Source organism: Macrobrachium nipponense, chromosome 1, assembly GCF_015104395.2.
Source record: "Macrobrachium nipponense isolate FS-2020 chromosome 1, ASM1510439v2, whole genome shotgun sequence".
NCBI lineage: Eukaryota > Metazoa > Arthropoda > Malacostraca > Decapoda > Palaemonidae > Macrobrachium > Macrobrachium nipponense.
The window spans coordinates 41,501,211-41,516,210 of record NC_087200.1 but is presented as its reverse complement, the minus strand read 5'-3'; the positions used below and the strand labels follow the sequence as shown (position 1 = coordinate 41,516,210).

General features: G+C 40.7%; 1 protein-coding gene across 1 annotated transcript in view; it reads right to left on the bottom strand.

The window, feature by feature from the left end:
- Positions 1–15,000, bottom strand: part of LOC135219286 (corticotropin-releasing factor receptor 1-like) — a 472,633-nt gene that overhangs the window by 19,503 nt on the left and 438,130 nt on the right. Inside the window, exons 9-10 of the mRNA XM_064255916.1 lie at positions 2,254–2,339; positions 1,405–1,540 (exon numbers count right to left, since the gene is read on the bottom strand). Coding sequence (XP_064111986.1) covers positions 1,405–1,540; positions 2,254–2,339 — 222 coding nt within the window. The remainder of the gene's footprint in view (positions 1–1,404; positions 1,541–2,253; positions 2,340–15,000) is intronic.

Below are 15,000 nucleotides of genomic sequence, written 5' to 3'. Positions count from 1 at the left end.
TGCCGCTTATGCATGATGTGCTTAAGCAAAGGATGTTTGCTGTAGCAAAGTTTGTGTTAATATTTACATATTTTTCCAAATTGAGATACTTTATATTTCGTGAATTAAAAGATTCATTACGATTTTCGTACTTAGCAAGAAATTCGTCAACATTTCCATACGGGTGGAAAGAAATATGTAGGAAGAATTCCATAGTAACTTATATTAAAACATCACTGTATAATCTTAGTAATTATAAAAAAATAGGAACGCAAAAAACTACAAAAGTATTAAATCATATGTTGACGTTTAGCTAACATAAAGGGATTTTACTTGAAATGATATTAACTTTTAGATGAACAAAAATAAACTCAAGAAGGTGGCATAAAATAAAAGACAACTGTTATGTTGAAAAATGTTATGTGTTGAGAGCAAGGCATCTCGAAAGTGGTCCATCAGTTGTACAAATAAACAAAGTGAAAGATAATCCTCTTCAGTGTCAAGTAATATTCCCTCATGAAAAGAAGCGCCATGAATACTTTAGTATCGAGAGAGAGAGAGAGAGAGAGAGAGAGAGAGAGAGAGAGAGAGAGAGAGAGAGAGAGAGAGAGAGAGAGAGAGAGTTTTCTTTATATTACACAACTTATACCAATATTCAGTCCGAAGATGAATATCCACGGAGAGAGAGAGAGAGAGAGAGAGAGAGAGAGAGAGAGAGAGAGAGAGAGAGAGAGAGAGAGATCTTAACAAAACACTGTTCCGATGATGAATTGTGTGTGTATGTGGAACCAGGGATATTGCTTTATAACAAACAACTTCATAATAATCCCGTCTGCATATGAAAAGCTGAAAAAAGTTACGGCAGGAAAAGTAACTCGTTTTTTAATGACGCGCCCAAAAGGAAGTATAAAATTGAACTAAATCTAACTGGATACACATTTATAGTAAGCACTCTGATCCCTGGTTCCGGAATTTTTATAATGAATTACGAAACAACACATTTTGTGCCCAGCAATAACTGGTCTCAATTCCCCAGGTTCAAGGATCATAAATCTAAATAATCCTCCCAACTTCCTTTAGAATACTTCCTTGATCTCTGATCACAAGACGTATAACACTATTAACATATTGTATATTTTAAAAAATACCAGTTAAACAAAGTAAAAAAAAAATATTGAACAAAACTCAAACACCATTCATTTGTAATGAAGAAGATATCGACATCAGAAGAGCAGAAACAAACATCTTTAAGGATCATAATAAATATATTTGTAAAATAAAAACCAACAGCATTTTGAATGAAGAGGAAATCAAGACCTCAAGAACAGCAACATACGAGTAGAAAGATCAAGGCTTACACCTCAGTCGTCAACCCGAAGTCACAGACGAAAGAACTGACGAAGAAACTGCCAGAATGAAACATACCTGAGATGACTGCAGTAGGGCGTTGGTGATCATGTAAGCTCCCTCGAGTTCCCCCTTGTCCCCAGGATTAACGGCGAAGAGGAGATTGGTAATCCCCAGGAGGGGAAACAACACCACCGTCGCCTTGATGGCTTTCCTGGAAGAGGCAGATGGGATGTTGGTCATGTTGCTCTAAAAGGAACAACATAGAGGAGTGGCAGATGAAATTCATATGCTGTTTGAGTGAATTTCAACATCAAACATTCTTGAACAAATGGGATTGATCTCAATGAAACATCATTGGATTGCTAGATTAAATTCAGAAGTTATTTGAGCCAATTTCAACATCAAGCATCCTTGTAGAATGGGATTGCTTTAATTAAAACAGCATAGGAGTGATAGCTTAAAAATTAACATCAGGTATTCTTGCAAATTGAATTGCAGTTATGCACTTAGAAAGAATTATATTCCTTATACCTAATAAAATGCGCAGACACTCAGTGAGTTTACTCTAGCGTTATTATTTTAGTCATTGGGGTGTATGATTATTCTTTTCAAAAATTTCTCACGTGGATACTTTTACGTTATAAAGGAAGAAATGTGAAAAAAAGTATTTCCATCATTATTTTGTTACTTTGTTTCATGAGTTTTTAAAGATTCGTATTTTAATGTACTGAATATAGACGAAGTTTATTATCAATTCCCTAGACACGAAATCAAAGCTATTATTCACACATAACACAACACTCTCATACGTATGTCAATTAGTTATAACGTAGGATGTTTAGTAAGGATCTCTTCTCTTCCTGTTATATCAAAGATAAATTAATATCTAAATCTCGAGAATTAACAGGGAAATTGTCAATTTACCTTACTTGAGTGGTTTCAACCGCGTCACTCGCTCGTAGCTTTGTTACTAGAATCCTGATGATATTGATAAGGAAGAGTAAGTTGACCTGAAAGAAAAACAAAACACCACAACATTATCCATGCCTAGAATTATATATTTCTGAAGACTGAGATTATAGACCTTGGTAATGGACAAGGTTTTTGTCCAAATGTGCGAATTTCAAATGATCTGGCATACTGCTGTGAATTTCTCCACTAATAATAATAATAATAATAATAATAATAATAATAATAATAATAATAATAAAATAATAATAATAAAAATGACTGCTGCTTCAGCACTATTAATCTTGTAAAGAGTCTTCTCTATCTTTCTGATGACGGCTTTGTCGTTGTTGCTAAGACTGGCGAGCAACGCACCAAAGGGCATGGTAAAATTCGGTTGAGTCATTTGATTTATTATTGCTTACACAAGTCTCGCTCTCTCTCTCTCTCTCTCCAACGCGACGTTTCCTCCTGATCTACAGGACATTATCAAGCGATAACTGCTGAGGGACTGAATTCCAGTGGCGAGTCCATCTTATATCGTGATTTTGCGGGTTCTTCATTGGATCCTGGGAAGGTGACTCATACGGCGGGCGTTTATGAGTCTTGGAGACCTTCTCAGGTGGGGGGTATCACCGGGAGCCTCTTGATTTGCGTCTACCTGAGTGACGTCACCCCTGGTATTATTTTCATGCCCGGTTTACGTTTCATGCGCGCTGGTACTTTCGTTGGGGGGAGGGGTGTGGTCCTCCTCACACACGTCGGTATCAGGAACGACGCTTCTTGGGTGGTATTAAGGGGAGGCTTTTGCTCGAGGATGAGCAGCGTTTCTAGGAGACGCAGACGTCGTGGGTCAGGTGCTCTCCCGATGATCTTAATATTCCTGACAATGTCGTCTCTCGTGATGTTTCTCTGGTGTACTACAAGGGCGTGCTGCCTAATGGCGCCCTCCTGAGCATGGCAGGAGATCCTTTTTCGACAGGCGCATCGTCGTCATGCCGATGTAAATCCCAGGGCATCCTTGGGTGGGGTATACGTATTGGCAGACAACGTTGGACTGCTTTAGGGGGTCTCCTACGGGCGGGGGAGGGGTTGTTCTTCATCAGGAGGTCCTTCGTACGCCGATTCTTGTAATAAATAATGAGGGACACTTTCTTTCTTTCCTCCATGGGGCGGACGTGATCCTCTATTATTTTCTTCATGGCTGCTTCGTCCTCCTTGTATTGGTGGTGCATGAAGGCTTTATAGAAAAGTTTCATATCCTCCGGCGGTGGAATGTTCCATCTCTCTTCCTCCGTCATGTACCACTTGTCAAGGGCGGCTCGTGTTTCTCGTTTCTCGGTTTAAGAGTTTATTCGAGTACCCATTGTTAATTAGCATCTGGGATGCTCGGTCGAGTTCGAGGTGTGTGTCCTGCCACGTCGAACAGTGCGAGAGGGGCCTCCTGACGAAGGCCCTGACGTTGGTGGTCTTGAACCGCGCAGGACACTCGCTATCTCCATTTAGACAAAGTCCAAGATTCGTAGCTTTGGTGTAAACTGTAGTCACCATCTGATTCGTCTTCGTGACAAGGACGTCGAGGAAGGGGAGCTGATCGTTGCTGCTGTACTCGACGGTGAAGTTGAGTGCGCTGTGCTGCAGGAACTGCTGCCGAAGGGCTTCCACCTCATCCTCGCAGTCGGCTTGCACGAAGATGTCATCGATATAGCGTCCGTATGTGCGGGGACATCTATGTTGCGAGAAGACCGTTTCTTCCACTTCACCCGTGTAGAAGTTAGCGAAGAGGACCCCTAGGGGGGACCCCATCGCTACGCCGTCCTTTTGGCGGTACATCTGTCCTCGGTGGGTGGTGAAAGGGGCTCTCTTCATACAGATATCCAGCAGGGTTCTTAAAGAATCTTCTGGGATGTTAGGGGGTCTCATATCGGGATTCCTATATACCCGGTCCATGATGATCACTATCGTCTCATTGACTGGGACGTTGGTGAATAGGGACTCAATGTCTAAGGACGCCATGGTTCCCGCACTGGAGGAGTCGGGGATCTTCTCCAAAAATTCCGCCGATGAGGTGAGGCAGTGCCTGGAGGGGATATATGGAGTCAGAATTTTATTAAGGTGTTTGGCAAGAGCGTAAGTCGGGGCAGGCGTTTGGCTGATGATTGGGCATAGGGGGTTGCCTTCCTTGTGGGTCTTCATGTTCCCGTATAGGTAGCCGAGGCTGTAGTCACCTTGTATGGGCGGGAGGTGTGTGGCATTCGTAGCGGCATTCATAGCAACTACGGGAGAAGACTGCCGATATGAAGACCCTCAAGGAGGATGCTGGTATAGCTGATATCTCGCGATGTTTTGACCTCCGCGCAGGTCATCTTCTCGACGAGTCAGTTGAAGGATTGTAGAAAGAGAGTCTGTGTGGCAGTATTTATATAAGCTCAGACCTAGAGTTGAATTCTCATTGGTCGAGCCGGTCTTGGACGAAGTTGTGGATCTTGCATTGATGGTCAGGGAGATTCTGTTTGCGAGCAAAACTGTAATGAGCCTGAGGATGGACGTCAGAAATTCTGTCTGTAGTAGGAGTCCTAACATCATGTGGTGTGGCGGCTCCTGATTATCTGACATTGTCAGGGGGGTCCTTCACTGCTCTCTGGGCAGCGATGGGAAAGAGAAACGTTTCCTGAGTGATGTTAAATTTGGTTTCTCCTTTCCTATATGGAGGGCTTCCAGGAGGCGCAGACGTCGGGGTTCTGCTGTCTGGTCTATTATCTCGATATTAAGGATAATGTCATTTCTTATTATTCTATTGTTATGAGTCGTACTGGCGTGGTTAAATATGGCTCCTTCTTGAGCATGGCAGGAGATTTTATTGGATAAATGCATGGAGGTCATACCGATGTATTTGCCGAGGCATCCTTGGACCTGGCATGTGTATCAGTAGACCACACTCGTCCTCTTCAAGGGATCCTGCAGGGGGGCCGACACGCTTTTCCTCATCACCAGGCTGCTTGTCTTCTTCATTTTATAATATATTACTAGTTTAATCTTTCTGGCTGGGTCGATAGGACTGATGTTTTCCTCGATGATGTTTTTGAGGGCTTATTCGTCCTCTGGTGGAAGTGCCTCTTGTAGAAAAGCTTGATGGGTTCTGGAACGAAGGGGCAGGGTTACTGGTGGTACCAGGCTTCCATGCTCTTCCTTATCGATTCATCAACCGCACGACTTTTGTGTCCGTTGTCAACGAGGACCTGGGTGGCGCTCTCCCACTCACTGTGTGTGTCATTCCAAGAGGAGCAGTGTGAGAGGACCCTCCTGACGAAGGCGCTGATGGTGGAGCACTTATAATTCTCAGGGCACTCGCTCTCACCGTTCATGATCATTACCAGGTTCGTCGGCTTCGTGTACACCTCCGTGCTGAATCCAAACTCTTGCTGTTTGACAAGGATGTCAAGGAAGGGGAGGAGGCAGTCTTGGCAATGTTCTATCGCCAATGTGAGGCAGCTGCAGTTGTGGAATGCACATCGGAACTGCTCTATTTTATCCTGGGAATCGGCGCAGACGAAGGTATAATCTATTTAGCTCACGTACATCCTTGGTTTGCTGGAATTCTGGAAGACCCTCTCTTCGATGGTACTCATATAGGTACTGCCGAAAAGTACTGCATGGGGAGATCCCATCGCCACGCCATCGATCTGGGTGTACATGTAGTTGCGGTGGTAAGGAAAAGGGACCTTTTGGTACAGATTTCCAGCAGGGCTCGAAGGGCATGCTCAGAGAAGTTCAAGGATGGAGTCTCGTGGTCGCTGTAAACTGTGTCCTTGATCATTTGTATGGTCTCATCAACGGGGACATTGGTGAACAGGGATTCAACATCCATCGAAGCGATGCATCTTTCTGCCATTTTCATTAACAGTATAATAATAAAATAATAATAATCATCATCATCATCATCATCATCATCATCATCATCATCATCATTATTATTCTTATTATTATCATTATTATTATTATTATTATTATTATTATTATTATTATTATATTATTATTATTATTATTATTATTATTTATTATTATTATTTTTTCTTATTTCTTTCTTTTTTGGTCTATCACAAACCTCCAATTCAACTGGGTGGTATTTTTATAGTGTGGGGTTCCGGTTGCATCCTGCCTCCTTAGGAGTCCATCACTTTTACTGTGTGCGCCGTTTGTAGGATCATGGAAGCGGCGCACATAATAAGAAAACTGATGGACTCCTAAGAAGGCAGGATGCAACCCGGAACCCCACACAATAAAAATACCACCCAGTCGAATTGGAGGACTTTGATAAACCAAAAAAAAAATTAAATAAATAAATAATAATAATAATAATAATAATAATAATAATAATAATAATAATAATAATAATAATAATAATAATAATAATAATAATAATAATGGTGGCGCCGTGGAGGAGTTGGTTAGGTCGTCAATAGACTTAAGTCAAGTTAAGCAACATTGGGGCTGGTCAGTCGTTGGATGGGTGACCGCTCTCCTCGGCGTTGATTCCTTGGGAAAGGATCTTTACCATAATTTCCTCAGTCTACTCAGCTGTAAATGAAATGATACCTATCCTCCCTGATGGGGTAGGGTCCAGCTATGGGTTAAATAGCAAAACTCAGCAATGATGGAAAGAAATGAAGGAATAAACGACAACGACGTAAATGGAACCTCTGGCAACAGAGGAGCCTTGTCCGGCAACCAGGTATTCAACCCAATTGTAGGGGAAGACGGTCAGGTACTTGGAGGTCGTCATCCAGCAACTGATCACTACAACGACAGTAATCAACAGCCTGAGATTGGAGCTACAGAGGCAAAAAGGAAGAAATGGACAAGAGAAGAAAATAAGGAAATATGGAGATGCTACATCAGAAGCATCCCGACGGAGAGAGGATTATAGAAGAAGATTGATCAACATCTGGAAGGATGAGAGGAATAACACCCCCCAAACAGAGCAGAGGCTGGCAGACCAAGTAAGGAACATAAAGAAAAAGAACTGGCTCTCCCCAACAGAAAGAGAAGAACTGGAAAGGGAAATGTCACACGACAACGAATTACACGAAGACGAACTGAGAGACGATGCCACAGAAGACGACAGGGAGGATGAAGTATCAAACAACGACACACGAAGAAACACCGACGAAGAAAAAGAAGTAACAGAGAGGACGGAATGGGGTAGGGTAAGAAAAGATTAGACAATGGATGGAGCCAGATACAGAGAGAACAAAGATCCCCTCCATGAAAGCCTACAACACCAAGAATTAAAGGAGAAAACAAGTGAAGGTCAAATGAAAATAATGGGGCCTAATACACACCACCAGTATCACAGAAACAAATAACTTGACATATGCAGGAGCAAGATTAGTAGCAGAACTGATGGGGATTCGAACACCAACAACCACACAACCAACCCAACAGAAACCAAAACAGCAACCTCCTTGGAAAAGGCGCCTGGAAAAGCAAATCATGGTGATGAGATCTGACTTGAGTAAACTGAAAGAGATGGCAGAAAAAAAGGCTAAGAAGCAAGAAAACAAAAAAAACAGGAGGAAATCAACGAGAAATACAAAGTACAAGAGAGGGGACTAAACAACACAATAGAAGATGTAAAACAGAGGCTTAAGGCCAAAGCACACAAGATCCAACGGTACATGAACAGGAATAAGGGATACCAACAGAACAAACTATTCGGAACCAACCAGAAAAGACTATACAGCCAACTAAGAGGGGAAGACAACCACCCAGAAATTCCTGAAGCCGAACCAAGTAAGAGACTATGGGAAAACATATGGAGCAATCCGGTATCACACAACAAACATGCAACATGGCTCCAGGAAGTCAAGGAAGAAGAAACAGGGAGAATAAAACAAAGATTCACAGACATCACGACAGACACAGTCAGACACCAACTAAAGAAAATGCCAAACTGGAAAGCCCCAGGTCCCGATGAAGTCCATGGATACTGGCTCAAAAACTTCAAGGCCCTACACCCACGAATAGCAGAACAACTCCAGCATTGTATCTCAAATCACCAAGCACCCAAATGGATGACCACAGGAAGAACATCCTTAGTACAAAAAGACAAGAGTAAGGGAAATATAGCCAGTAACTACAGGCCTATCACCTGCCTACCAATAATGTGGAAGTTACTAACAGGTATCATCAGTGAAAGGCTATACAACTACCTAGAGAGACAAACACCATCCCCCACCAACAGAAAGGCTGCAGAAGGAAGTGTGGGGGCACAAAGACCAGCTCCTGATAGACAAAATGGTAATGAAGAACAGTAGGAGAAGGAAAACCAACCTAAGCATGGCATGGATAGACTATAAGAAAGCCTTCGACATGATACCACACACATGGCTAATAGAATGCCTGAAAATATATGGGGCAGAGGAAAATACCATCAGCTTCCTCAAAAATACAATGCGCAACTGGAATACAATACTTACAAGCTCTGGAATAAGACTAGCAGAGGTTAATATCAGGAGAGGGATCTTCCAGGGCGACTCACTGTCCCCACTACTCTTCGTAGTAGCCATGATTCCCATGACAAAAGTACTACAGAAGATGGATGCCGGGTACCAACTCAAGAAAAGAGGCAACAAAATCAACCATCTGATGTTTCATGGACGACATCAAGCTGTATGGTAAGAGCATCAAGGAAATAGATACCCTAATCCAGACTGTAAGGATTGTATCTGGGGACATCAGGATGGAGTTTGGAATAGAAAAAATGCGCCTTAGTCAACATACAAAAAGGCAGGCAAAGTAACGAGAACTGAAGGGATAAAGCTACCAGATGGGAGCAACATCAAACACATAGATGAGACAGGATACAAATACCTGGGAATAATGGAAGGAGGAGATATAAAACACCAAGAGATGAAGGACACGATCAGGAAAGAATATATGCAGAGACTCAAGGCGATACTCAGGTCAAAACTCAACGCCGGAAATATGATAAAAGCCATAAACACATGGGCAGTGCCAGTAATCAGATACAGCGCAGGAATAGTGGAATGGACGAAGGCAGAACTCCGCAGCATTGATCAGAAAACCAGGAAACAAATGACATTACACAAAGCACTACACCCAAGAGCAAATACGGACAGACTATACATAACACGAAAGGAAGGAGGGAGAGGACTACTAAGTATAGAGGACTGCGTCAACATCGAGAACAGAGCACTGGGGCAATATCTGAAAACCAGTGAAGACGACATGCTAAAGAGTGCATGGGAAGAAGGACTAATAAAAGTAGACGAAGACCCAGAAATATACAGAGACAGGAGAAAGACAGAAAGAACAGAGGACTGGCACAACAAACCAATGCACGGACAATACATGAGACAGACTAAAGAATTAGCCAGCGATGACAATTGGCAATGGCTACAGAGGGGAGAGCTCAAGAAGGAAACTGAAGGAATGATAACAGCGGCACAAGATCAGGCCCTAAGAACCAGATATGTTCAAAGTACGATAGACGGAAATAACATCTCTCCCATATGTAGGAAGTGCAATACGAAAAATGAAACCATAAACCACATAGCAAGTGAATGCCCGGCACTTGCACAGAACCAGTACAAAAAGAGGCATGATTCAGTGGCAAAAGCCCTCCACTGGAGCCTGTGCAAGAAACATCAGCTACCTTGCAGTAATAAGTGGTACGAGCACCAACCTGAAGGAGTGATAGAAAACGATCAGGCAAAGATCCTCTGGGACTATGGTATCAGAACGGATAGGGTGATACGTGCAAACAGACCAGACGTGACATTGATTGACAAAGTCGAGAAGAAAGTATCACTCATTGATGTCGCAATACCATGGGACACCAGAGTTTGAAGAAAGAGAGGGAGGGAAAAAATGGATAAGTATCAAGACTGAAAATAGCAAATAAGAAGGATATGGGATATGCCAGTGGAAATCGTACCCATAATCATAGGAGCACTAGGCACGATCCCAAGATCCCTGAAAAGGAATCTAGAAAAACTAGAGGCTGAAGTAGCTCCAGGACTCATGCAGAAGAGTGTGATCCTAGAAACGGCACACATAGTAAGAAAAGTGATGGACTCCTAAGGAGGCAGGATGCAACCCGGAACCCCACACTATAAATACCACCCAGTCGAATTGGAGGACTGTGATAGAGCAATAATAATAATAATAATAATAATAATAACATTTTGGAAGAAGACCCTCTTTTAAACAAATTCTATTGAATAAAATGGCAGAATTCAGCGAATTGATCTTATATATTATCTTTTCTGTTTTTCTTATTACTCGCATTCCTGGCTCAGCGATACTTGGCCAATATTCATATTGGGTATAATGCTGAAGGTGGCATTTTTATTCAGAATAGGGTTTATTAATCAAAGACTGGTATTATTAGTATACTGGTATTATCAGAATACTGGTATATGAGAAGGCGTTCCTCTGGTCCAGATCAAGCTTGAATATAAAACATAGAAAAGATATATAAGATTAATTAGCTGAATAATAATAATAATAATAATAATAAATAATAATAATAATAATAATAATAATAATAATAATAATAATAATAATAATAATCCCACGAATAGCAGGACAACACCACCATTGTATCACAAATCCCCATGCGCCCAAATGCATGAACACAGGAAGAACATCCTTAGTACAAAAAGACAAGAGTAAGGGAAATATAGCCAGTAACTACAGGCCTATCATCTGCCTACCAATAATGTGGAAGTTACTAACAGGTATCATCGGTGAAAGGCTATAAAACTATCTAGAGGATACAAACACCATCCCCCACCAACAGAAAGGCTGCAGAAGGACGTGTATGGCCACAAAAGACCAGCTCCTGATAGACATAATGGTAATGGTAGGAGAAGGAAAACCAACCTAAGATTGGCATGGATATTCTATAAGAAAGCCTTCGACATGATACCACACACATGGCTAATAGAATGCCTGAAAATATATAGGGCAGAGGAAAACACCATCAGCTTCCTCAAAAATACAATGCGCAACTGGAATACAATACTTACAAGCTCTGGAATAAGACTAGCAGAGGTTAATATCAGGAGAGGGATCTTCCAGGGCGACTCACTGTCCCCACTACTCTTCGTAGTAGCTATGATTCCCATGACAAAAGCACTGCAGAAGATGGATGCCGGGTACCAATTCAAGAAAAGAGGCAACAGCATTAACCATCTGATGTTCATGGACGACATCAAACTGTATGGTAAGAGCATCAAGGAAATAGATACCCTAATTCATACTGTAAGGATTGTTTCTGGGGACATCAGGATGGAGTTTGGAATAGAAAATGTGCCTTAGTCGACATACAAAAGGGCAAAGTAACAAGGGCTGAAGGGATAAAGCTACCAGATGGGAACAACATCAAACTCATAGATGAGACGGGACACAAATACCTGGGAATAACGGAATGAGGGGATATAAAACACCAAGAGATGAAGGATACGATCAGGAAAGAACATATGCAGAGACTCAAGGCGATACTCAAGTCAAAACTCAATGTCAGAAATATGATAAAAGCCTTACACATGGGCAGTGCCAGTAATCAGATACAGCGCAGGAATAGTGGAATGGACGAAGGCAGAACTTTGCAGCATAGACCAGAAGACGAGGAAACATATAACAATACACAAAGCACTACACCCAAGAGCAAATACGGACAGACTATACATAACACAAAAGGAAGGAAGGAGGGGACTACTAAGCATAGAGGACTGGGTCAACTTCGAGAACAGAGTATTGGGGCAATATCTGAAAATCAGTGAAGACGAGTGGCTCAAGATTGCATGGGAAGGACTGATAAAAGTAGACGAAGACCCACAAATATACAGACAGGAGAATGACAAACAGAACAGAGGAATGGCACAACAAACCAATGCACGGACAATACATGAGACAGACTAAAGAACTAGCCAGCGATGACACGATGACACGTGGCAATGGATACAGAGGGGAGAGCTCAAGAAGGAAACTGAAGGAATGATAACAGCGGCACAAGATCAGCCCCTAAGAACCAGACATGTTCAAAGAACGATAGATGGAAATAACATCTCTCCCATATGTAGGAAGTGCAATACGAAAAATGAAACCATAAACCACATAGCAAGGGAATGTTCTGCACTTGTACAGAACCAGTACAAAGAGAGGGATGATTCAGTAGCAAAAGCCTTCCTCTGGAGCCTGTGCAAGAAACACCAGCTAACTTGCAGTGATAAGTGGTACGAGCACCAGAAAACGATCAGGCAAAGATCGTCTTGGACGATGGTATCAGAACAGAAAGGGTGATACGTGCAAATTGACTAGACGTGACATTGATTGACAAAATCAAGAAGAAAGTATCACTCATTGATGTCGCAATACCATGGGACACCAGAATTGAAGAGAAAGAAAAGGAAAAAATGGATAAGTATTAAGACCTGAAAATAAAAATAAGAAGGATAAGTGATATGCCAGTGGAAATTGTACCCACAATCATAGGAACACTAGGCACGATCCCAAGATCCCTGAAAAAGAATCTGGAAAAACTAGAGGTTGAAGTAGCTCCAGGACTCATGCAGAAGAGTGTGATCCTAGAAACGGCGCATATAGTAAGAAAAGTGATGGACTCCTAAGGAGGCAGGATACTACCCGGAACCCCACACTATATATACAACCCAGTCGAATTGGAGGACTGAGAAATAAATAAATAATAATAATAATAATAATAATAATAATAATAATAATAATAATAATAATAATAATAATAATTATTATTATTATTATTATTATTATTATTATTATTATTATTATTATTATTATTATTATTATTATCATAAAAGTCAAAGAATACCCAATGCGTATAAAGAATAATTTGATGAAACTGAATACGGATGAACTGAGGCAAAATGAATACCCCAGTAAGAAGAGAAAGACAAATTAACGCTAAACTGAATTTAATGGAAAATCGCGTCAAGACCAGACTCTTGACGCGATTTTCTATTAAACTCACTGCAATTAAATCATAAGCATTATCTTCAGTGGGTGTGGTAATATGACCAGTATTCAAGTGTTATTCATGCAGAACAATTAGTTAAACAACATACTTCTTACTGCTTTCAAGAGACTATAATACGTAATTTTTAAGTGATTATGTCAATATGTTTGCCATACTACAATAAGGTAAACTATAAAAATTATGGAACTTTATCTGGGATTCCAGTCTTATAGCAGTATCTTTCTATTATAAAAGCGCCAAATAAACGGTCATTCATTTATGTGCAAACAAACAAGCTAACGGGTGTGCAATCGTTAACTTAAAGCCCACGTACGAAGTCAGGTTTACACATTCATCAGTTACCGTTCTCAAGTAAACGAGACGAAATGAATAAGAGCACTGCTTATACTATAGCGATTATTCTCGCTCTTGAATACAACGATTCCAAGAAACCCAGTTGTAGATGAAGGACTAGTATGTAAAGCGTTTTAGATTTACCCATGTTAACATCCTCACCAAAGGATAATGAGAAAGTTTTACGCATGGGTCATTCTACATTCGCCGGTTTTCTAGAAGAAAGTTAAGCGGCTGATCGAGAAGGAAGATACAAAAGTGGGGTGGGGGATACAATATCGGCAAGTGCCAGACTTTCAAGTAGTGTCCTTCAGTTTCTGGCAACTGGCCAGACATTTGATGAGCTGAATTCACCACAGCAATATCTCCACAGAACCTTTGATGCCTGATTATGGAAACATGTCCTGCTACCATATCTGCATTGAAGGATTATATTAGGCATGTATATCTGAATAACCATAATTGCAATGGAAACACTTATCTACATAAACAAATAGTGGAACAGGACCCGTTGGAACAAAATTTATATTAATACACTCTCAATTAATTTGATGTGCATTTACTAAATACTTATTACTCAAGTACGCGCACATTGAGGTTAATAGCACAAAAATAAAGAATATTCAAATTAATGTAAATATATCAGATATGAATAATTTTTACGTGCACAATGAAGAAATAGATATATTTCATTTAACCTTTTACCTCCCAGTTATAGAAATAATTGAGCATAACCAATGGAATTTTGTAAAAATAATTTACTACAATAGGTATACATCTGTAGAAAAAAAAATTGTTTATATTACATAAATGAGTGCCGGGTTATGGCGCTCTGCTCTGTTCCCAAGTGAGAACGCTGGGACCAAGTGTGCTAAAATTTGCTGTATTTGACTAAATTTTCAAAACGCTTACGTAAACGTTACAGTAACCGTTTTTCTCTTTCTACATGGTAAAATTTGAAGAACTGAAATAAAAAGTTATATTATTCATTAAAATGCTGCAAGTGTAGCCCCTCACAAACAAATTATTTTGGCAGTGGTCGGTGAGTTAATGCACACTCTGTACCTTTATCAAAATGCAATCGGACTACGCATTTGGTACATTGGTATCTTGAATTTTTCTTGCAAACAACACATCTTCCTTACTCACAGATTTGCTTTATGAGGCCACTATCATCATAGTGAATGTCTGTTTATTATAGTACCCGACAGAAGGCTTAGATATATCATCTCATCCAGCTCCGGACTTTTTACTGTTAATCACCATCTTTAGTTCTCTTCTGTAATTTGAGCGTTTGGCTCTATTTCCTTAAATTTGTCAATCACTTTGGTATATCCTTCAGATTTTAA